At 41.8% G+C, this 25,955-nt stretch overlaps 1 protein-coding gene across 1 annotated transcript in view; it reads right to left on the minus strand.

The window, feature by feature from the left end:
- Reln (reelin) overlaps nt 1–25,955 on the minus strand; it is a 420,580-nt gene that overhangs the window by 146,422 nt on the left and 248,203 nt on the right. Inside the window, exons 11-12 of the mRNA XM_050139698.1 lie at nt 14,905–15,050; nt 3,282–3,433 (exon numbers count right to left, since the gene is read on the minus strand). Of these exons, the coding sequence (XP_049995655.1) occupies nt 3,282–3,433; nt 14,905–15,050 (298 nt within the window). The remainder of the gene's footprint in view (nt 1–3,281; nt 3,434–14,904; nt 15,051–25,955) is intronic.

The following is a 25,955-nucleotide window of genomic DNA, read 5'->3' on the forward strand; positions in this document are numbered from 1 at the left end:
GGCCCGTGAAGCTCGGTGGCAGCAGCTCCTACAGGAAGAAATGGAATCTTGCTTAGCTTACAAAGCTTTGATGTGTGGTGGAAAGAAAGGCTCAGGAGGCATCTCATTGAGCAATTAAAGTACAAGATTTTAATAAAAGCTGGCGGGATGGTCAAGTTTAGAATGCTCAAATAGTGCTTTAAATAACTTTATAGATTCCTATTTGTGTGAAGAAAATGATTGGCTTCACCCTCCAGGGCATTTTGTACACAGGCGATCACTCTGTTATCCCATGGGGGCCTCTCCCCTCTTCCGCCTGCCTCCTTTCTCCTTCTCCTCATGCTCCTTTACAGTCTGGATTCCTTCTTCCTTCTCCCTCCACTGGCGAAAGATTCTTCCCTAAGAGTTTCATGACTGGAGAACTCAGTGCCACTCCCAAAAGCCCGTTTTCTTTAATCAGCACCCATTCATTGAGGAGCAGTACAGGAATGGTTTTCAAATGTGCTCGAAACTGTGAAAAGACTATCTTCCTGGTATTCTAGAAATCCCAGCCTTACCATGTCCAACACTAAATTCTTCTGCATATCTGCCTCTTTGAAAACCAGGTGCCATTCCCCCAGTCACCCAGGAGAGGAAGCCATGTTGTTTCTGTCTCTGCAGGTATCCTGCCTTGGTCCCCTCTTCCCAATATCACTTAGCTCCGACCCATTCTTCTGTTGCATTGATTAGCACACGAGACATTTAACAGAGTTGCCAGACAAAATATACCACATGGAAAGGGAAGCACTTATCAAAATTTTGTTAAATTTATTATTAATTACTTAGAAACGAACACTACTACAAGTAGTAGTGTTTATTCTGTTCTACTTTCTTTCTTTTGTCCTAACTAGCATCTTGATTCCTAATTTCTGATTATTTCGGCCTTTCCTTCATACTCTTGATGGAATTATCTCACTAAAAAAACAGGTAATGTTGTCCTAGCAAGAATCCTTCGTCATGACAACAAGAGAAAGAACAAAGTTTGACACGCTTCTGTTACTTTGGGAAGATTAGTCAGCTGGGATGGATCACAAAGTTTGATTTTTTTTTAAATGGCCTTTATTCAGAATGGTTAGTCTGAGATTCTTTCTTGGAAAGGAAGTCCTGCCTGGCCTTCAAGGATTGGCCCAATGCCATATTCTTTATGAAGCTTTCCCCTTCCCCTTGCATGGCAGCCGTCCTCAGCTCTCTCTGCCCTTTCTCATTGCTCCATCAAGGCCTGCTGCCCCCCCCCCCCCCAGTTAAAGTCACTTGTGGTCACAGGCTCTGTCTGAGGCACTTGCAAAGCAGTAACAGGCGGAGGCAGAGTTCGTGAGGCAGCATTTTGAATGCTTTTATGTGTTAACTCATTCAACCAGCAACTGTGAAGGGGTAGCATTGCCCTCCATGGTCAATAGAGACGTCTACATGTCCTACCTGGATTTGTATTCAATACGTATGTCTTAACTTTTACTGAATGGAGTACATTTACGATGATGTACTTCTTTGGGTTTACTAAAATTAAAATTTTCGGCATAGTCAATATTATTTTAATTCATTAGTTAATAATCAATTTTGCTATAGAAAGAATCCCACACATAAGCTCTCTCTAAAGGAATTAACTTAATGACAAGTTAATCTTTTATAGATGGGTTCCCTTACTATTGTAAGTCTAATTTCAAATATATTTTATTAGGAGGGTAAAGGAAGGAAAGCAAACTTGAGTGGCAGAGTAAATACGACAATGTTGTTTTACAAATATTTTCTAGAAATTAATTTTAATAAAGTGAGAGGCAGTTTGAATATGATTTAAAGGGAATGAAGCCTAGATATTTAAATGCACAAACTATTTTAGGGTAAGTAAACTTTCAGATTACATACTGTAGACCTATGACTTCTCCTTTGTGGACAAAGTGCTGTTGAGAGCATCAGATGGGCCATATGCTTACAATCACGACGACATTGAGGTCTATCTCATGACAACATTGAGGTCTATCTCATGACAACATTGAGGTCTATCTCATGATGACACTGAGATCTATCTCATGATGGTCTTGAGGTCTAGCTCATGACAACACTGAGATCTAGCTCATGACAACATTGAGGTCTATCTCATGATGGTCTTGAGGTCTAGCTCAAGCAACTTTGAGCTGTACGACTGTAGAGAAGCTGAGTGAGGAATGTAAGGGATAAACAGTAGCTCTGAGTCCTAGGCTCAGCACATTCTGTCCTGATGAACTGACATCTCTGCTAAGTTCAAAGGTAGACAATGTTTATTTCCTGTTTCATTTCCAGATGTTGCTTGTGATTTTCCATTCTACAAAGAAGGCATGTGATAGGGATGACATCAGTGAAAAAATATGTCACTGTTTAATGTTGACTAGTGGGACAAATTTGGCAGGCCACAAATTTCAAGCCCCTAATTAACTATGATATTTTCCCATCTTTATTTCTATCTATAATACACTTGAGCATGTTTTACGAACACTTTCATGTGTTTTTAAGCTGATTGGAAATAGAAAGTACTGTAAAACACGATGGAGTTCTATAAACTATTATCCTTCCTGCTTCCCAGAACAGTAGCGTTGAGTAATAACAAGATACCCATGAAAATAAATGGCTCACCTTGACGAGTGGTGAGGTTACTGGCTGCGGACAAAGGGTCACCTTGGCCTCTGCTTCCTTCCCATTGTCTTTTTTTTTTAAATGAATCTTTATTTTTGAGAATGTATTCAAAACATTTCTTCCTCCAAAGCTTCCCACTTACTCTTCCCTACTCTCCTTCAGATTCATGGCCTCTTTCCTTTTTAACAACTGATAGTTCATGCACCATTGCTGCTGAGAGCACGGAATGGAAGTGAGAGAAAGGCATTATGGCAGTTTGTCGATGGCCTAGTCATGGTATGTCAAGAATGTTTTTCTCTACAAGATGGCACAAACAATACAGGCTGATTTACTATTAAAATTCCAATTTCAAATACATTTATCAGGAGGGTAGAGATAGATAAACTAGAATGACCTATAAAATATTTGCTATAACTTTTATTACTAAACTTTTCTATATGTTACTTTTAATGAAGTGAGAGACAGTTTAAATATTACTTAAAGGAAATCATGCCTAGATTTTTGAATGCACAAACTATCTTAGAGTAAGTACTGAGGTAGAGGTGGGTACCCCAGGTCTTTATCTTGTCAGGAGAGCTCAGATCCCACTAATTTTCATGTTCCATGGTAAATAATAAGCCCTATTATTTCTGTAGGGAAGGGCAGCAGTCTGTACCTACCCATGACGAAATAGAACCGCAGGTTTCCATAACCAGTTGTATCCAAGTAGGGAGTGCATAGTTTCCTTTCTCCATCTTTGAGGAACACCAGCGATAGACCTGATTCTATGGTTCCACATTCTGCACCAATGACAGCTCCCAAGATGTCCCATCTGAATAAAAAAAGAAGAATCATTAAGAGAAACCCAGCTCTATATAGAATTGGTTTTAGTTAGTGATGGATAATTCTGAGGAGAGATATAGACTGCAGACTGTGCACTGGTTAAACCCTGAACACACACTGTGCAGTCTCAGTACGCTTATCAACCATAGTCAACAGGGTCCATACTTCTGTCTCTTCTGTGATGAGAACCATTTTCTAGAGCCAGAAAATAGTTATTCTTTCTTCATGCTTTGAAAGTGCCATGCACAGATGTGCTGCATAGTGACCAAATCCACCCTCTTCTTTCTCTTCCAGTTGATACGCTATCGCCCACACAAAGCCTTTACTCCTGAAATTCTTACAGTTGAGTTATAGAGTCCAGTTAACACGAAAGCAGAAGTGAACCACGGAAGGCCATTCACTCTTGTATCACAAATGCTTGGATAGTTTGTATACTGAGAAAACAGTACATGCGCACTATATGTAATTATTACATATGCATGTTAGAACGAAAAGCTGCATGTGCCTGAAGAAGTTCAGCAAGTGCTCAGTAAGGAGCTGTGGATAAAACTGGGTCTTGCCAAGCAGGAACTTTGAGTGTCGAAGAGCATTAAAGTGACAGACTTCTATTGATGCCAGCGAATGTGCTAGACCCTTTCCCAGGGACTTCACACACTAACCTAACCTCTGTAGCACCAGTGCAAGGACATCCTGAATTTACCTGGAAACTGAGACATGCAGATGCTAAGGTCAGCCTGCAAGGATAGGCGCCATATTCAATACCATGTAGTTAAACACCAGAGCTCCTACTTTAGGAATAGATTAGCTTTGGGGTTGACAAATCATATGGGTAGAGGTTGAGAACCAGGTATAGCCCTGGTACTATCAACAGTGCAGATATCACCAGATCTTCATCAGGGTGTGTCCTTGGAAGAGTAGAAGACAAATTTGAATAATTCCCTGGAGCACAGGGTGCAGAAAGAGGAGTTCAGATTCTAGTCCACAGACACTCGGGGTGATTTTCTTTTCAAATACGCAAATGTGATCATGCTCTGTTTTGCTTATGTTCACTCAAGGGCTTCCCATGGCTGTCTGGACAAACTTCAAACTCCTTATTGGGGAATATGGGGTCCTGATTGGCTTGACCCAAGAACACATTTCTGGCTTTATCTCTGTGGATGTTCCATGCCTCTTTCTGACTTTTACCAAATACCCTGGCTGTGTAACAGGAATCTAGAGTCGCTACAAGCACCTCCAACAGACCTCCATGCCTTTACTTACTGAACAAACCTAGTCATTCCTCAATGTGTGTTCTACGCAGTATTTCCTAGGCTCACTCGTCCTGCCTAGATGGCTTCCTGTAGACAGCCTCACCACATCTCATGTTTGATCTTTTGTGATACTCTTTCTTACATGTTAATTTTAATTGTTTCCTTATTTGTTTCCCTTCATCTCTGCCTTGCTAACTCCTAGGCAGCTGTCTTACCTCCATGTTCTTATATCTAGCTCAGGGCCTAAGGAAAACAAAAGCTCAATAATGATGGAGACATTAAAGAATTCAGTATCAAAAGAGTAAGAAGCACAATTCAGTGCCTTCCTTGGACCATCTTCCCTTTTCTCTGCCTTTGATAGCCTTGTCTTTGCTCCATCATGCGAGGCAATTTATACTGCCTTTGGTTTCTCCTAACCATAGTCTCTCTCATTCTTCCCCTTCCCTTCAGATTAGTAATCTGTTCTTTCATTCCCAAACCCCCATGCCCAATCTTAAAGCCTGGTACTACCATAACTGATTTGAAGTCCACTTCCTCTTTTAAGTTTGAAGACACAGAGTTTAGTTTTCTTCCAAAAGGACATCGCTAAACCACCTGTCCATTTAGCTCCACCCCTACGTGATCACTTAGGGACCAGCTTTTCCATTAACCTTGGCTCTGGGTGAGGGCTTCATGGCTTCATTGAGCGGGTCAACATACCATTTGTACCTCTTGGTTCCCAAATGCCTCTCCCCTGACCTCCTTCCTGCAAGTCTGCTTGGCAAGTACCTTAAGCAGAAATCTGACCACATATTTTTGACTATAATAGAAGTCAAAATTTTTTTTAGGAGAATGACCAAAAACTTATCATAGACATCCAGTCCATTTTCACTCTTCTGGTTATGACCAGAGATGCCGCATGGGTGGTCCTGTATTAAATGTTCACACACGTGGATAGAGCTCCCCTAGCAGTCTTCCTTGACTGGGGTCCTATCCTATATGGTACACACTGCATCAGCGAATTGGAGTTTGTTCTTTTGCATCTGCAATGGCATCCATCACCTCTGTATTACTCAGGTTAACCAAGAAGGCAGCAACTGCGATAACTGTTTATGTTCTGGGTTTTCACAAAAGTTTCAACTGAGAAAAAGTGTGAGAGCAGGTGTGTGTGTGTGTGTGTGTGTGTGTGTGTGTGTAAGCAGAATGGGTAATACTTCGCCAGTCTTCAAACTAGTCGGATAAAGTTTTGCTGCCATCAGGAAGATGCAAGATTCCTGTTCCTAAACACGCTTGTGCTATTATTTGGTTTTGCTAAGCTGTTAAATTTTAGCCTGGTAGATAGGAGGGAGTTTTTTTTTCTTCTTATTTTACTTTTGCATTTCCATGACTACGGAAGAGGCTGGGCATCTTTTTAGGTTTGTGATTGGCCAGCTGAAGGTAAGGTCTCAGAGCCACTCCTCTCTCTCACTTCCTTGTGATCTAAAATCTTTACTTTTTTCCTAAACTGAAATTTTGTTGGGGCATGTGTATTTTATTTCCCATTTTCCTTATGTCATCTTGCTTATTAAAAGTTTTTAATAGACAGGGCTGGGGAGATGGCTCAGTGGTTAAGAGCACTGTCCACTCTTCCAAAGATCTTGAGTTCAATTCCCAGCAACCACGAGGTTCTGTAATGAGATCTGGTGCCCTCTTGAGGAAGAGACCTGGTCAGTCGTCCTCGTCAACTTAGACCATGAAACCCAATAACGACAAGTTCAATGGAGCCACCATACATGGGCTGCCCAGGCAGGTTTGAGCATTGCCAGGGCATAGATTTCATTCCATTCCATTTTATGTAAGCAGAAAGATGAGCTTTCAGATGCGTGAGGCCCCACTCCCCACAGAAGAGCATGGCGGGTAGAGACGGCTGTCTTTAATTCCTGGGTTTGGGTGGTGGAGAGAGCGGCTCCCAAGGGCACCCTCGCTAGATGGTTTTGCTAACTGGGGATCTCTGGGCTCAGTGAGAAACTCTGATGTAACACATGAAGTAGAGAACAGCCTGAAGTCAGCTTCTGGTTTCCACACGTATGTCACACACGTGTCCCCATGCACACTGCACCCATATGCTCGTGTGAAAAAGTTTTAACGGCAGAATTCATCTTTTATCTCGCTATGTCCTCTGTTCTAGTTAATAAATCCTTGCCCTGAGGTTATAGAGGTACTCCCTTAATCTTCCTTTTTAAAGTTTAAAATTGTTATTTTCACATTTACATAAATTTAATTTATTTGAAATTGACTTGAAGGTGAAGAACAAAGTTGGGGTCCAACTTTACATTTCCTGTATAGGTAACAAGCTGTTCTAGCGCCATTAAGAGTTCCGTTCCAAAATGACTATCTCCTCTGTGTGTGAGTTTCTTTAGGCTTCTGGCTTCATTAGTCTAAACGTCTATCTCTGCCCAAACCAAACTGATTCTGTTATCAAAAGGAGGCAATTTTGTAAAGCACAAAGCGAAACTTACTAGTTGATGAATGTTAACTGCTCTCCTAATGACATGCTCCCTTCCAGGAAATGATAATGAGTATCTGCCATAATTTCTCCCACCAACACTTAGAGCATGTTGAAAACCATCTGTAAGCCATGCACTTAAATGGCAACCTCATCTCTCCACAGAGGGACATGAGATCCACTCAGACAAACTGCTGGGAAGTCCAGAGATGCAAATGGACCGACAGCTATTTCAGATAAAGCGTTGAAGCATCCTAGTCAAAAAGAACATGCTACCGCCATTCCTTTCACTCCTCCTCAGGCACAGGCGACTGCTTCACTACTTCCAAAGCAAAGACTACTGAGACAAATGAGTTTCACAAACACCAAACAAAGTATACAGCTATAGTACACACACTGGCAATAGGCTTTGAAGGGAGCACTGGGATTCTTTACAAGTGTGTTCCATCACTAGGCAGAGGAGCTCATGCTTGCAGTCCCAGAACTTGGGAGTCTAAGGGAGGATGATTATGAGTGTGAGGTCAGTCTGGGCTACCTAGTCAATTCTAAGCTAGCTTTGGCTATATGGTGAGACTTGTATAAAAAGTCAAGCAACAACAGACATTTATGTATAGTTATACATGTAACTTTATGGACTTCACGGCTGATTTTGTGAGAAGCTTAATCCTTTGAATTTTGTATGATCTTCAATATTCATTGAGTATAACTACAACGTAGAGACTCATATCCCTAGTATTTACTTTTGACCTTTTATTACTCACACAATAAACTTGTCTAAAATCCGAGAAGTAGGGTACACATGTCAAGCCATTTGCTTGAGGCTGTCCGGGTCTGAAATCACGTCTGCTTCTTAGTTTGTGGTTATCCGTATAGCTGATCTCCATAGCTGTACATCCAACAGTGCCAGGACGATTCCTGCAACTCTGCAGGCTTATTTATCAATCCGATCAATCCGTTGCGTACACACACACACACACACACACACACACACACACACACATACACAGACACGTCATGGCACACGTGTGGAGGTTAAAAGACAGCTATCATGTGGGCTTTCTGGGGATGAAACTCAGGTGGTCAGCCCTGGGAGCAAGCGAGGCTGAGCCATCTTTCTGGCAGACATAAATCTTAGATAATATCTCTCTTTTCCCCTTTCTCTCTCTCTCCTTCCTCCCCACCTCTCTGCATGTGTGAAAAGATTATGTCAACCATTCAAGGAGCACGAACGACTTTTGAGGCAGCTCTTCGTGATAACGACCCACTTGTAAATTACCCAGGAACCTCTCTCTTGTGATGTATACACGAAGGCTGCACAGTGGTTCATTGGTCTTTTACTTGCTCCATTTATCCCAATTAGACCAGTCAGCCTGCCGATCCACACAGCGAATTTAAGCTATAAATGATGCCGATGACAACTGTTTAGATATAGTGTCCTCTTTAGAGTAGTTTTAAATAAAAAGCTGGATTCAAAAAGATGGAGTTGTCATAGACCGAAAGACCCTTCTCTGAATATAAGCGATGTGTTCAGTAGCTACTTTTCCTTAGCTGTTTGCTGCAAATTAATAACTTTTCTAGGATAATCTACATGAGTTATTTTCACAACTCTGACCATAGACAATACTATAATTCAGACTGTGTATGTATCCTCAATTCTTATTTTAAACCCAATTTCCCCCAATTTACTATAAATTAGTTTTTATTCCTCTTACTAAAACAGTTGTAAAATAACCAAAGGGCAATCAATCTTTTTTTTTAAAGTTTTTTTAATTGTTAAATTTATTTTTTAAAACTATCTTTTCTCATTTTACATTTCTATCCCAGTCCCCACTCCCTTCTCTCCTCCTGCTGCCCCACCTTCCCCGCTCAGAGAGGGTCAGGCTTCCCATGGGAAGTCAACAAAGTCTGACACATCGCTTTGAGGCAGGACAAGGCCCTCCCTCCTACATCTAGGCCGAGCAAGGTATCCCTTCAAAAATAATGGACTCCAAAATGTCAATTCAAGCACTAGGGATAAATCCTGGTCCCACTACCAGTGGCCCTACAGACTGCCTCAGGCACACAACCGTCACCCACATTCAGAGGCCCTAGTTTGGTCCTATGCAGGTTCACCTGCTGTCAGTCTAGAGTCAGTGAGTTCTCCCTAGCTCAGGTCAGCTGTTTCCCATTATGGCCTTGACCCCTTTGCTTATATTATTGCTCCCCCCTCTCTTCGACTGGACTCCAGGAGCTTGGCCCAGTGCTTTTCTGAGGATCGTGCATCTGCTTCCATCAGTTGCTGGATGAAGGTTCTATGATGACAATTAAGGTAGCCATCAATCTGATTAGAGGGGAAGGCCAGTTCAGGCATCCTCTCCACTGTTGCTTAGGGTCTTAGCTGGGGTCATCCTTGTAGGTTCCTGAGACTTTCCCTAGTGCCAGGTTTCTCGCTAACCCCATGATGGTTCCCTCAATCAATATATCTCTTTCCCTGTTCTCCCTCTCTGTCCTTCCCCTCTCTCGGTCATCTCGTTCTCCTCCTCCCTCCCACTTACCCCCTCTTTGCCTTCCCTTCCCCTTCTGCTCTCCTCCACACTCCCAATTTTCTAAGGAGATCTTATCTAATTCGCCTTTCCAGGGGGATCCATGTAAGTCTCTCTTAGGGTTCTCCTTGTTACCTGGCTTCTCTAGGGTCATAGATTACAGGCTGATTATCCTTTGTTTTACATCTAATACCCACTTATGAGTGAGTACATATTGTATTTGTCTTTCTGGGTCTTGATTATCTCACTCAGATAGTTTTTTTCTATTTCCACTCATTTGCTTGCAAACTTCAAGACCCAGCAGTATCACTCTGGGTATATATCCAAAAGATACATACTCATATCATAAGGACATTTACTCAACTGTGTTCACAGCAGCATTATTTGCAATGGCCAGAACCTGGAAGCAACCTAGATGCCCTCAACTGAAGAATGGATAAAGAAAATGTGGTCCATTTACACAATGGAGTACTACTTAGTGGTAAGAAATCAATCTCTTCTGATGCCCAAATATTTATAATCAGATTGCACAAATAATCCAGCCTACTTTGAGAAAGATGAATGCAATGTGGTTTCTCAAGTTTTACAAATTAGACCCTTTATAAAAGTCTTATTGCTTTGAATGAATTATCCTACATCTATTAAAAATTCACCAGGAGCCTGTTAGAGCGCACGTTAATTCTTTCATGAATTTGTATAAACCGGCTCAAGGGTGCTCGGAGGCTAAGCGCTCATGGCTGAATACAGAGGTACCAAAGCCTTCGGGGAGAAGGTGTCAGCTGGCCAGGCGTGGTCTGCAGTGATGGGGTCCCCAAACTGTGGTCATTTCCAGTTAAAAAGTGACACACCCTGGTTTTATCTTGCTGTAATCATTACACGAAATGAAATTATAACGAAATCTGGGAGCCCAGAAGTGGCTACCTGAGGCGTTGAGCAGTTTTAGCAGCTTCTTGGATGGCCTGGCAAGTTCCCTCCACAGGAGTATCGATTCTCTGCTCTTTAAACGGCTTTCCCCGAGGAAAAGCAGTTCTGTGCTGCGTGACTACAGCTAAAGGGACGTCTGCCTGGGGGCAGCACTCTACAACATACCAATTTATATTTACCCCTTTATGACTAATTATAAAATAAAAAAAACCAATCTTATTTATTATAAATACATTTGAATCTATTATTTATCACAAATAGTCCGAGGTGATGTTGGCGGAAAGAAAAAAAAGTTTTCAAATCAATAAAATGCCCTAAAGCAACTTTGTTCTTCAGAAATTCTAAGGTCACAATAATATTTAATTCATAGCTTTAAAAGAAGGCTCTCTTTTGTGTGTCATGAAGACATCGCCTAGTAAGCAAAGGCAGTCTGGAGAGGTTCTTCCTGGGAAGGCTAATGGCCTCCTCATCTGATTTAGCGTGCCTTGTTAAGATTAGCTGTCTTTTAATCAGCTCACAGCTTGGCGTTTCCAGAAGGATTCAGTCTCTGAGGGAAGCTTTTCACCTGAAGTCACACAATACACATATATGTATAGGTACTTGTACATATCTGGATCTCTAATTTCCTTTTCTATTTTAGGAACTTATCATCCATAAACCCTTAAGTACATACACATGAGTGTCCGTATAGTATTCCTTGTCTATCCTCAGGGGGTTTGCTCAATTAAGCTTGTAGATTAATCTTTTTTGAAATGATTGATATAGTTACAACTAAAAGCGACTTTCATGAGGTTGCTATATGTTTTTAAAATTTGAGTCATAACAGTGAGAAGGTGTTTCACATGGTGACTTTTAGTATGTGAGGGGAACAATCGCTGAGGAGCCAAAGTTTTAACAGCAGCTTGTAACTGGTCATCTGGAACTCTCTGAGCATCTTGTATGTCTTCAAAACAAATCCAACTATCATTTAAATGAATTATATTTTTAACATTGGTGTGTGTGTGTGAGAGAGAGAGAAAGATAGAGAGAGAGAGAGAGAGACAGAGAGAGAGAGAGAGAGAGAGAGAGAGAGAGAGAGAGAGAGAGAGAGAGAGAGGACATACGCTGGGTCAGAGGTCAGCCTGTGGGAGGCCTTCCACTGTGTGTTCTGGGGGTGGAACTCTGGTGACCAAGCTTATCATGAATGTCCTTTATTTGCTGAGCCATCTTATCAGCCTATTAAGTAATTTTTCTCAGTGACGTATTTTACTTGTATATTTTGAGAAAGACTTAATTTATTGGTTTATTTAACTTTGTTTCCTTTATACCTTATTAAATAATAGAAATATAACTTTCTTTGAGCACTATTACTGTCACTAAGTTTGGGCGAAAAACAGCTAATTTTTAACATGTTGGATTGTTTGTGCATCATATATTTGTAATTCTCTTGGTTGATCACAATAACCGGATGGTGTATGGCTGTTGATGACACCGCACGCCTTGTTTGCAAGGCATAGAGTCTTAAACTGACCAAGGTACTCTCCACTTGCTGGCTCATTTGTGTAGGGTTGGGATAGCAATGATCTAGCCCAGTGCAAGACCCTGCGTGTCACAGAGATTCTACCAAGCCCTCTCCTACCTACAGACAGCTGTAGCTAGGTGAGAGACTATAGCTGTTAATTAAATGATGTGTCTGTCTGTAAGGTTAAGCCAAAGTTCAGAAAGTTGCACATAAATTATCAGTGTATCTATCGAAGCAACAGATGTATCTTCTTTAGAAACAACAACAACAAACCCTAAAGTTTTAACATTCTACTAAGAAAACGTCCATCTGTGTTGAGTCAGCCCAGTGATGCGCAAGCACATGCCCACAGATATGAGATCAGACGCTTTGATTCCAACAGTAGGAAATTCTGGGTAACTGGGGAAATGGTTTCCTAAAACACTGTCACAATGACTTGCACTTTCTACCCTGGCCATTCATACAAAATAGTCTAGCCCACTACCTATTATGGTAGCATATCCCTTTACTCTCTCTTAGTTCTCTTGGAAGGAGAACAGGAGAAAGGCATGGGTGTGCATCTCTACTAAATATTTAATTAGGATTGTTTCCAAAGTCTTGGAAGACAACTCATTCAACTGGTCACCCTGGAGCACGGAGGACTTGCCATCCGCCTGTTAGTCCTACTGGGGGACCTTCTAACGGCAAATTGTGTCTCCGGTGGCGGTGGTTGATGGGAAGAAACGCACACAGTGAACTGGGCGGATGAGCGACCTAACACAGTGCTTCTCTTTGTCACTCTCACCTTATGTATAAATGCTCTCCACGTCCATTTGACTTTGTGAAGTCTTTCCTGAAGCTCTGATAAAAACAATTTTATCAACATTCTTCAATGGACCAATAAAAACAATACCTGGGGGTTCATTCACCCAGCATTCTCACCCCTGTCATAGAAAAGCCTAGGTTCTCTTCCTGTACCCTTTCCTACTTTATCACCTAATCCAGCCTCATAAGTGGCCTTTTAGTTCTGTTTGTGATGATGATGATGATTTGGTTTTAGCCAAAAACTCTCTTACAACATTGGTACTGGTATTTTATTGAAGTGAAATTCTTGACCTGTAATAAGGACACATATACACATAAAATCAACTTTGTCTCTGGTTTATTCCATGTTCTAGTGTAGGTTTGGTATCTTTTAATATCAAGTCAATTTCTGTTCTATTTATTCTGTTTATTTTTGTTGCTGTGATTAAAATATTCAGACCAAAAGCAACTTAGGGGAAAAAAGGTTTATATGGTTTACAAGTCTAGGTTACAGACCACCATTAAGGGGGAGTTAAAGCAGAAACTCATATTATATCACACCTAAAAGCAGGAAAATAAATGCATTCAAGCCTACTTGTCTGCTCACTTAGCTTGCTTAGCTTTTCCATTGTTCTGGATGTTGGCCTAGGGAACGGCGCTAACCACACTAGGCTAAGATTTTTCTCTATCAATCAGCATTCAAGACAATCCCCCCACAGACATGCCCACGGGTCAATCTGCTGTAGATAGCCAGCTGCTTCCACAGTTAACATGAAAGGAAAGTCCAGGTGAGAACTGGAAACCTCCTCTGTGTCTTTCTTACAAATACCCTTTGCTTTTCTGACTCTGGACTTTCTTCAATGGGAGCCTTTCATGTTAAGATGGGACTTCGCTCCATAGCTTAGGCTGGCTTTGAACTCAGGATCCTTCTTCCCCAGTCTCATGATCACTTTGAACTCAAAGTCTCTCTCCCTCCCTCTGACCCCTCCACGTGTGCATGTGTGTGTGTGTGTGTGCACATGTGTGTCTGTGTGTGAGTGAACGGAGGTACAGATTGCCATCCACACACAGAGGTCCTGTCTTGTTTGAGACAGGGCCTCTGTTGATTCCCCTCCTCACATGACAGACAAGCTTCCAGGGCTTCCCTCATTCTCCCCACAGAAGCCCTGGGTTGCACAAGCTCTCTCTATGTTGGTGGCGTTTGTGGGGTTCTGGGGATCTGAACTCGGGTCCTCACACTTACATGATGAACATTTTATCTACTGAGCTATATCCCCTTACATACTGGAGCTGCTGAGAGTGTCACTCCTAGTAATGGGTCTAAGACATGACAGACCCAGAAAATGGCAGATCAGACAAAATATCAAGAAAACACAAACCACCAGACATCCTTAGACCTTCTGGTCTCTCATCCTTGAACTTCAGTTCCAAGTACCATTTCATGTGTCCCTCAAAGACAAATTATATCTTATAAATACCTGTTTATGGATCAAAACCATATTTCAATGACAATCAGGTAGTAGTATCTAGAAATCTCAGTCCCCAGGAGGAGAACTGAAAATCTCAATATAATTATGGTGGAAAGACTTCAAGTTCTAATATTGAAAAATATTTTTTTTCAATTGAAAGCTAATTAATATGAGATATATGTGAGGAATTTTTGTTTTGTTTTGTTTTCAGACAGAGTTTCCTTGTAGTTTTGGAACCTCTCCTGGAACTAGCTCTTGTAGACCAAGGGGGCCTCAAACTCACAGAGATCCACCCACCTCTGCCTCCAGAGTGCTGGGATTAAAGGCATGTACCACCGCCCGACATGAGGTATTTTTTAATCACAATTTTTTAGGCATGCATAAAAAATACCTTTTTATTTTGGACAGTCCCCCTTTGGCTTGTCTGTGATAAAAATCACCAATGTTATTTAAGCAAGCTTTTGCTGTCCAGCGAGATGTATTTAAAATGTGTCTGCTGGAGCAGAGGTAGGTGGTATACACAGCACGGCAGATAACAATTACTCACCCTGTGGGCTGGCTCTCAAATTCTTCTGACCACTGCTCCTGAATATCCTCTGTAGAGAGATCTACATCCCGGGTGGTGGCAAAATTGAACTCGCTGCCTTCATTACCATGGAAATAAATGGAGTTCCCATCTGATTGACAGCTATGCTGTAGACAAAGAAAGAGAGCATGGGGTGGCTGCTGAATTGGTTTCGTATCGTCTTACCCCTGTATAACCAGAGTTTTGGGAAAGTCATTTCTTCAGCCCCCCCGTGATGCACTCGCAGATCGAAAGGGCTTGTTACCTCCCTTTGGTCTTGCTTAATTCAATTACAATTTCATGCTAACTTATTGAGTCATCACACAAAAGGAGTCAAGAGGGCATCTGAGCTTTGCCATTTCAGACTTTAGTTATGAGACAAGAATATTTTAATTGGAATCATATCCCATCTTTACCGCAGCCCTTGTTGTGAGAATTAAGTCTGATAATGACTCGTCATGCATTTTCAATTCTGTGGTTATAGGCTAAATCACAGTGACCTTTTCAATATTCCACAGAGTTCTGGCTTGCCATTCAAGTCCTTCGCGATCTGTCTGTAAATGGAGCCCGAGTAGATTATCCAGCTAATCAAAACACGGGGGGGGGGGGGCTAAAAAGGTCAGTCATCCCTGAGATGTCATATGCTCTTAGCCATATTTTCAGGAAGTTTCTGACCAGAACTGAGAGGGGATGGCGTTTCTGGCGAGTGGCTTGGAAATCACGAATTCTGTTACTCTCTGACAGGACACTCGTAAAAGAAAAAAGAATTTCCTGTGACTCATTCTCAGCGTATGCTTCTCAGTTTGATGCGAACAGTCAAAGACAAGATGAAACTCGAGAGCTAAGAGAACTGAATGCTTCCTCCTTAAAATTATAAGCTTTCGTTATGGAATTTTGGTAATAAATCATAAAGGGAAATGCTAACATATTTAAGAGAAAACTTTCATTTAAGCTTTGATACTCTTCTGAAAATGAGGCAGGGATGAAGAAAAAGAACTGGACAAAAATGCCCACTATGCCACTGACTCTGTGGAGCTGGGACATTTCACCAGGTCTCAACACGGTGCTTGGGACTGTGGGCACTCAAAACATGTCATACAGCTCGATACGGGAAAGAAGGGATGCCGTGGCTATGACCTTTTTACTTTAAAATTATGTTATTTGTGTGTGCGTGTGACATATGTGCGCATGTGTGTGATGCATGTGCCTGTGTGCATGTGTTGTGTGTGATATATGTGTACATATAAAATCTGTTTCTCATGTAAGCTTCAAATGTGCACCAAGTATATTAATAATGTTTAAGAGGGCAGAAACAAATTACATAGTTTTAAAATATTAATAAAGGTTTATGAAATCAACATTTAAGTAATTAAGTGTATATCTAGCCAGAAATGACAAAGGCTATCAGGTGAGCTATTCTTTCGTTGTACAAATGCCTCATTCAAACTGTAATGTAAATTATTTTCTTTTCCCTTGAGTGGCTCTTTCACGCTCTGTGTGATGCATGTGTATGTATATATGTGGGTATGTGATGTATGTGTATATATGAATATGTATGTGATGTATGTGTATATATGAATGTGTGTGATGTATGTGTATATGTATTTGCATGTGATGTATGTGTATGTGTGTGTATGTTATGTGTGCATGCAATGTATGTGTCTGTGTGCATGTGTTGTGTGTGATATATGTGCATGGGTATATGTGTGTGCATGTGATATATGTGTATGTGTGTGCATGTTATGTGTGTGATGCATGTACATGTGTATATGTGTGTGCATGTGATATATGTGTATGAGTATATGCGTGTGCGTGTGATGTATGCATATGTATGCATATGTATGTATATTCACATAAATCACTAGAGATGAGATTTTTGATAGAATAATTGCTGTCACATTTGAGGAATTTGGTTCGTTTCTCAACACAAAGAACAACAACAACAAAAATAACCCTACTTTAGTTGAGAAATATTAAGTCTCAGATATAGGGCCCAACAGCAGGCAGCATGTTAGTGTATGGCACTGTGTAAGGCCAGTCAGGATCACCTCCGGGATCACCCAGACAAGCAGACTTTACAGACGAGCAGGTCTTAGGTCGAGATCTATGTTGGTGACATAGGTACACAAGAACAAGCTGTATCACCATTTTACACCACCAGCATCCTTCTGGATGCTATTCTAAACATGCACCCTTGGACCCACAGACAGTAGCTCTCACCCCATCAGAGAAGCTGCTCTTGGCAGCAGAGAGCATCCCAGGAAACCACAGCTGATCAGGATGCAGAGAGCCAGAAATCCTGCCGTGCCCAGCCCCAGCTGGTCCATCTCCAATGCCTCTCCTGCACCTGAGGCCTAGGGAGCATCTTGGACGAATGGTTGGAAAGACTGACAGAGCCAGAACAGGATGGCGCTGTGAGAACGTGTCTCCTACAAGACACAGGGGAGCTACAGAACCGAACAAGGACGGCACCCAAAGTCAAGTTGTTAGAACGGGAAAAGTCACACAGGAGCCCAAGCCTGGACAACGAACTCCCAGCAACCGAGTAACGCTGAGAGTGGGGGAAATTAGTCTTTCCTAGGGAAGAAGCCTTCATGTGTTTATCCAACATCAAGTAGTCGGCCCTAAAATCATCTACATATAAACAATATAACAATATTATAAGGACTGAGTCTATTGTATTTATATATTTAGGTGTGTGTGTGTGTGTGTGTGTGTAAAACAATTAGAGAAAAAAGACCATGAATTTTGGGATAAGTTAGAGGGTATTATATGGGAAAGGTTGGAAGGAGAAAAAGGGAAAATAATGCAATTATATTTTAATTTTAAAAAAATTATAAAAAATCAAAAACCAAAGCCAACCAATCAAAAGAACACAAGATATTATTTATGTTGGCTTAGTCTGAGAATCATAATTAGACTGGAGTTTGGCTGCCAAGGTCACAGACAGCTGCACCAGGAGCCCCAACACTCCTGTCGGTGGTCTTCTAGAATTTAACAGGGTATAGCTGGTGAAACCATCAGCGTTGTAATAGATTTGCTACTGAGTTGGAATAGTAAACAGTCTCCGGAAGTTCAAGAGAGCAGCAGCACATGATCCGTAGGGACTCATTTCACAGCCTAAGACATGCACGTCTTCCGGGCCCGCCACCACGTTAGCCAACGCTTTGATGTGGCGAGCACCGGCTGCTTGGGACTTCTCACAGGCAATGAATACAGATTACTCGTGGATGGCAAGCTGAACTCATTGATGCAATCCTTAGAACAGACATATCAACCAAAAGGTAGAATTTAGTTTCTTTCACAGTAAACAGAAACTGTCACATGGAGATAAATTTTAAAGATCTCTCCACCCTGCCCACCTGAAAGAGAACCGACGTTAACAAGAACAGCCAAACCACCCACTGAGTGCTGGGTGTGATCACCGTCAGAACCCTGACCAGTTGCGGCCTGTGGGTATCTGCGGCTACGACACAGACCCAGACACCAGCAGGAATGCCTCTGCCCAAGGAAACAGAGCGTGAAAGAGCCACTCAAGGGAAAAGAAAATAATTTACATTACAGTTTGAATGAGGCATTTGTACAACGAAAGAATAGCTCACCTAATAGCCTTTGTCATTTCTGGCTAGATATACACTTAATTACTTAAATGTTGATTTCATAAACCTTTATTAATATTTTAAAACTATGTAATTTGTTTCTGCCCTCTTAAACATTATTAATATACTTGATGCACATTTGAAGCTTACATGAGAAACAGATTTTATATAAAACATAAAATCCTTATAAAATTTGGTAGCTTATTGCTAATTACTTTCACGGGATAAACCGGAGTTACAGAAACAGGAAAGCGTATTCCAAAGGCTTTCTCAGGAGCAGAATGTATCACTTACGACTGTGTAACTATTGAAAGGTAGTGTGTAATCACGCTTTATTGCAGTGAACACACTCTTGCCGCTCTGTGAAATACAAGTAATATTCACCACGGCAAGTGTGAAAAATAACAAGAACAAATTAATATTCATGTACATGTTTATTAACAAATATTCATATTAGTGGGCCATAAAAACCAATCTGTCTTCAAGAAGTTTCTGGGAGAGGCAGAAGGTTGTCATTGTTTGTACAGTTTTAAAATCTCTTTAGAGTTCTTCTAACCAATTCACAGTGGGCAGCCAGCACTTAACACCAGAGCTCCGTTCACACAGACATGGGAGAGCTCCGTGTGCCGGCTTCTAGGATTAGCCTTGGAAACGTTCCGTCAGGTTTAAATAGCAAACTCGATTCCTGGAGTCTCCTCTCAAGTGAGCCCAGTGTCCTCGTGGTTTAGGAGATGCCTTACTGAGCACCTGAGACAACAGATCCATTGCGTCCCTTCTCTCTAAGATGGTGGTCATTTACAGGCCTTGGATATATGAGTCCTGGCTAGTGCTGCGTTCTCATCCAAGGATCTTGGAACTGATCACAGGGAGAGTTTGAGTGCCTGGGGCTCAACGTTTTGAAGTCATTCTGGTTCCCTAGAAACTCTTCAGATTAACAACGGAAGTCTCTCGGTGCCATCACGGGCAGGCGACAGTCCCTGGACTTTCAGTGGGCTTCTCAACTCTGTGCAGGAGAATTCAGGGGCCGCTTGTTTAGGGCCTGTGTGAACTTCTCCCTCCAATGAATGAAGTACTTACATGAAGCAAGGAAAGCATACATATCATACCATACTGGGGAAACACACCACTGGGAACAAACAGTCCAAATGACAAACAGTGAACACTCAGTACCGCATCCACGCTCAGGGCTTCTGGAGGTCGGGAGAAGAAGGCCCAACACAGTACGGTTCTTATACCTGACGGTCAAGGGCTGACACAAGTCGTTTTGCCCCCTAGGCCTCAGCGTCTCAGGGTGAAGAAGAGAACTAAGAACTCTCTCTTGGTTGTGAGAAACTCAGAGATCAGAGCAGCTCTTTTTAAATTTCTAAGTGCCAATGATATCTATTTCTAAATAGACACTTTTAAAAGATACGTGCTATTATATTTTACAGTCTTAGTAACAGAAAGAGTATTTAAATATCTTAGTAGTAGTTGATAAAGAAACAGAAGAATATTTAAATATATTTTTGTTTCTCATTATAATAACTATTATAATTCCCCAGATCTACTTAAAACCTTTAGAAAATTATACAAAAATAGGCCCCGTGATACAATGTAGCTTTTAAAAAAGTACTGCACATGTTGACACATTATTACAGCAGATAAAAACCATCAATTAGAACTTAAAAAGCTGGGGCTGGAGAGATGGCTCAGAGGTTAAGAGCACTGGCTGCTAGTCCAGAGGTCCTGAGCTTAATTCCCAGCAACCACATGGTGGCTCACAACCATCTGTAATGAGATCTGGCACCCTCCTCTGGCATGCAGGCACACGTGGAGGCAGAATGTTGTATAAATAATAAATAAATAAATAAATAAATAAATAAATAAATCTTTTTAAAAAAGAATTTAAAAAGCCTCTATATTTTGGAAGATTATCAGATATTCTTCTAACAGATGAAAACTCAAGGATGTGGGATGACGGACACCATTTTTCTTAACAGATGAACTTGCACTGAATGACATCAAAATCCAATGTGCTAATAATCCAAGAGAAATGTGTACCGAAACTGTGAAATCTCAGGAACCCACACTCCCTTCTAACATCCAGCTCAGCTCAAACTCATTTCACTGTGTGCATTAACAATTACAAACTAAACAACTTCAGCAAAAAAGGTCAAGTAGTCGAGCTGATGTTTAATAACTAATAATAAATTAGCCCATTTATTTGGGATAATAAGGCAATAATTCAATGGCTAGTTCTATTTTTCTGTTTTTGGGCCTTCCTACGTACCATCAATTATTACATTCATACCTATTTCATTATTTTAGCATTGGCAACTCATATATACCTAAGTAACAATGAATCTATAACTTTGATATCCCTATATCTTCATGCATTTTCCTCCGCCAAAAAAAAAAGTATTTCTTTGCTTTGCCACTAAAATGAATTTCCTTTATTCGACAAGCAGAACACGGTGTCACTAAGTGACAAGAAGTTGCCATGCAAAAGGCATCAACAGGAAACATCGGTGAAAATTCCTCAATGGAACAGAACGCGTCCTTGGCCACAATTCAGGTTAGCATTTTCAAAGCTTTCTCCCTCTACCCTGCTGCAAATGTTAATGACCCCTCACCTCTGTACTGGTAAAAAGAGCTTAAGTCACCTCTGCCATTGTTTGATTAGGCTTTCTGAGAAAAGGAACACCAGAGCGACTCTTAATACCGCCTCTCTAGGGCCTAAGGACCTTGATGATCCCTTTAGGATCTACAGCCTCACAATTTACTTCTTGATGATTCCGTTTTTCCTGAAAGAGGTCCACTGGGCACTCGGGCAATGCCAGCTTGCGGAGGGCTAGCGGCAGATGGGAAGCTATCTGCCTGGTGTGCTGTTCCCGCCACATGAGCCGAGAGCCATCTATTCCCTCCATTAAGGAGCTGTCACTCAGCCCACCCAGCTGGAAGACCACTTTTGATAGCCAAGCTGGCTGGTGGCAGACAATTCAGATACAAAGTGCACTTTTAAAGGGACGCTAAAACATCATTTGTAGCAAAATTGAAAATGCATGGCTTCCACCACAGCCAATTTTTTAATGACTGTAATATTTTAAGTGATTATTTTTGCTACTTCAGATTGCTCCTTTGAGAGGAGAAGATTTTTTAATTAAAATTTAGGCAATGCAAACAGATGAGATATGAGGAGCGAAGGAAAGAGAAATAAGATGAATAAAATTAATTAAAATGGCATTGTTGGCAGAGCCATAAATTAGCCAGTGTCTGGCTGGAAATAAAATATATTGGCATGTGAACTTCCCCATGAAAAGAGGGTGTGTTGTGCGCCTACGTACTGTGTCCCGAAACCTTTTGTATACGTGATACCTCTTATCACGGATTTTCTCCATTCTGGTTCAGTGGTCTTTAAAGTTACAGATTTCACCCCATAAAAATAAAAAAAAAAAAACCTAATAGGAAGAGAGCCGTTTTCTCTTGAGACAGAATAGATTTCTGTTATTTTTCGCACGCTCAGTTTCTAGGTAATTTAATGCCAGTTCCAAACCTGGAAACTTGGCCGTGAATGCAGTCCAGGTGCAGGAGGGCTACCGTGCACAATAGGTCCAGCCAGGGGAAGTGGATTTTGGGGAGCCCAAAGAGTGGGCTTTTTTCTTACTATTTTCTGGGATCCATTAAACACTCACATTTGAACCAGGCTGTAGTAGGATTTACAAAGATCCCAGTTGATGGTATGTTTTGAGACAAGTGTATAGTTACTTTGTGACAGTATCAGTTCTGAAATGGAAACAGTGACAGATAGGAGCTGGAGCAGCAAGAGGAGGAGTAACTGCGACACCACCGTAGGGCAGTTGTTAGCCTTGTCTTTGGTGATCAGCTTCATCTGCAGGGTTAGGTTTTCTTACTTGCCTCCTCAAATTAAGTCCAGATACTCTAGGCATCATATGGAGGGCTATAGCATAGCTTGGCAGGGAAGAGGCAAGTTCCACAATAAAACAGACTTGGCTTCAAAACTCAAAGCCTTTGGACATGTTGGAGCCTTTGCTTTCTGAAATGGGGATGAAGGACAGATGAGAGGCCATGAGGATGTGTCTAAAGACAGTAACATTAGGAATCCACAATACTCCTCTCCCTTTTCTTCTGTTCCATAACTTTAATCATTTGCTTAAGAAAATTTACTTCAAAGAATGCTACCATGCATGCTATTTTGTTAATAACTATAACACACACAAAGATGATGGAAATGCTATCGTATAGAAAAAAATAAACAAACTTTACTTATTGAAGACTGTGCTGACTTAATCAGAGATTTTAAGTATCAGTTTCAATCTCAAACGAAACAAGACAAAACCAAAGGGCACACTAGGGTGCTGGGGATTTATCTGTATGGCTACCTCTGTAGAATTTACCAACGTTAGCTGTTCCTAGGTTATTGCTACTCTTGTTACGCTGACCTGGCTCTTGTCCACATTTCACTGATGCTATTCCATGTTAATTGCTAAACAAATAGACCTCACTGGGGGGAGATTGTGAAAAGCACACTTCCACATTTAAACCTTCATCCCCAAAGTGCTCCTATTAGCTTAACAAATTATATTCTGGCGCATTTTATAATACGTCCCCACCTCTTGGGGGAAGCACAATAATAAGAGCAGCACAATCCAGAAGAAGGGGTACCCCGAGCAGAGGGGATCTGGGTAGACAGCGTGCAATTAACCAAGCTGGAACCCAGCCAGGAAATCAGGGTTTTCATTCAGACGCCTAATAGAAGAAGACATGGGAACAGGGCTGGCCATGGGTCTGACTGGGCTCAGGTTTATCCTCATTAGAGACTCAGGACACAAGGTCCACAGTCACATGCTACACAGTTTGAAGGTCAGTGATGTGCAAAGCGTATTTGGGCCAAGCCAACCTGACCGCTTCCTATTTGTCCTTCTACCTTGTAAGAAAGCAGAGTCGTGGAGTGAGCTGTTGAGCCGTTTCCCAGGGTACTGAGTGGGAGACAAACTGGGCGTCTGCATCAGGCGGGCCTTGCCCTTCAGGGGATTTGCTCCCCAAAGGCAGGTTTAAAATGATTTCGCTCCTCCTTGGTTTTCCCTTTCACCGCTGTCAAAGACTTTATTTTTCCTTATGGGCCTCATCTTTTATTAAGGTTTAAAATTTTTCAGCCAAATTCATTCACAGTTTTTTTCTTAATTTGAAGATGATTTTTTTTCATCATTTTGTGACAATTAACATCATTCGAGGGGTGACACCAGACACTGAAAAAGAAGCTACAAATGCGATTCGGGGCTGGAGACTTGCCTTCTGTCCAATGGAGCAGCAAGTTTGTTAAATTCACATAATTCTACTAGTAAAACTGTTGCCACTACCTTATCAAAAGTAGATATGGCAAAGAAGCAAATGGAGGCCGGGTGAGAGAGGAGACAATGGCAGCTCTCTTTCCAAACTTGTAATGATTCATTGGTGTGAACTTGCAAATTCCAATAAATTGCTTCTTAAAAGACTTTCATTTTTAAATGCATGTGCTCAAATCCTAGCTATTCCCAAGGGCAGTCATTCTAACAGTACTGGTGGCAGTTAGCATCGGTTCACGTCTCAACATCACCTGGCATAAACACATACGAGGGGTGATCAAGAACTCTAGGCAATCGGGTAATAAACGGAAAAAGATCAGCAGGAGGGCAATGAGAGGCTCAGGGAACAGCACCTATGTCACGGTGACCTGTTTTTAATCTGCAGGTCAGTTCCAGCATTGACAGAAACAAGTGATTTATGCCCTTGCAAACTCAGGGGAACCAAGCTTGCCGAGCAGAGAATCACTTATAATGGAGAGCGATGGAAACATGCGACTTCCTTCTGCTTACCATTTTCACACACACACACACACACACACACACACACACACGACTTATACTTTCAAGACTAAAGTCGTGTCTGCCATCCAAGTTGTGAGTAAACAAACAAAATGAAACAGCTGCGTGACCAACACATGTCCATGGCAGATAGATTCATTCAGAAATTCTACTTCTAGGGCTTTTATGAAAGAATGGGCAGGTGGTGGCGCAGGCCTCTAATCCCAGCATTCAGGAGGCAGAGGCTGGCGGATCTCTATGAGTTTGAGGCCAGCCTGGTCTACAAAGCTAGTTTCAGGACAGCTAGGGCTGTTATACAGAGAAACCCTGTCTTGAAAGAAAAAAACAAAAAACCAAAACAAAAGAACGGGAAGAAGAGAAAAAAATTCTGATCCAAGCATAGCTCTTCCTAGCTTACTTATCCCCGATTCTTCTGTGAGAATCCCCGACACTGCCAACCCTCCTTGGGCAAAGTAACTATGGCAGCCTCACGCTGACCTGCAGACTTACAGCAACTACTTTCCTACGAGCCTAAAATCGAGAATCTTTTCACACTGCAAGAGGCATATTTGAAAAGGTGGGGATAGATGGCCCTGACAAATCTGTAGAGATGTTTCAGGAGCGGGTGGTCGAAACCCTGAGCTGGCAGTGTTTCCGTCTCCTAGTTCTGCTCAGCACTGCCGCAAAGCTGAAGACAGGCCTTCCTGTAGCGACGAGCCTACATGCCGTGTACCAACACAACTGCGGTTACAACTGTCATTTATCAGAGATACCGTTGTGCTCCTATTATTATTTGCATCCATTATTGTCAAGGATTCACACTGTTTTCGTGACACTGCAAGAACCATTCCTGAGTGTGAGACCCTTACCCAACAGGAGATGCTGGAATCTCCTTAAAGGGAAGAACCCAGATACTTGGTTCATATCCTTTACTCCTTGATGAAACCAAAGTCACTCACAGCTGGTGTGTAGGGGTCACCTTGAGATTACGTATTCTTCCTCACCAGGATGAAGGTGGTGCCTCTGACTCTTACACACATTGTGAACGCCCACAGCGGCCAGACAGAGGCCCATCCTAACCTCCGCACCGATGAACTGATAATCACAACTCACCTTAGAACAGTAGAAACTGACACTAATTCTTTATGCTTCTAGAAAGACATTAAAATCTTGTTCTGTGAAAGAAGGCAGCATCAGCACTGCCGGCAGAGGAAACAGGTGATTTAATAGTGAGTGGTTTTCAGGCTCTTCCCATGCCCAGTACACATCTGCTCCCGCGTCGCGGTTGCTCGGGAGGCGGCGCTCTGAGGAGCACAGGCATCAATGGATCTACAGGCATTTAAAGCCTCATGCGCTTGGTAGTGAACAAAGGCCGCTTCGGGATTTGTGGGAAATGAAAAATAACGATGGTAATTAGAAGCACAATAGAACGTGGTTACACCTTTCCTTTTGTGTGGGGACATCTCCTGGGAGAAGCCTGGAAGATGAGGTGGGCAGGGCTGTGGGCACAAGAAGATGGAGGAGGAAGGCATGTGGCTACCATGGAACCTGTTACCATCTACTTCAGTTTACCAGATCAAAAACTACAGCAAGG

The sequence above is a fragment of the Alexandromys fortis genome, unplaced genomic scaffold, assembly GCF_014885135.2.
Source record: "Alexandromys fortis isolate MF-2015 unplaced genomic scaffold, M_Fortis_MF-2015_v1.1 scaffold_38, whole genome shotgun sequence".
Lineage (NCBI taxonomy): Eukaryota > Metazoa > Chordata > Mammalia > Rodentia > Cricetidae > Alexandromys > Alexandromys fortis.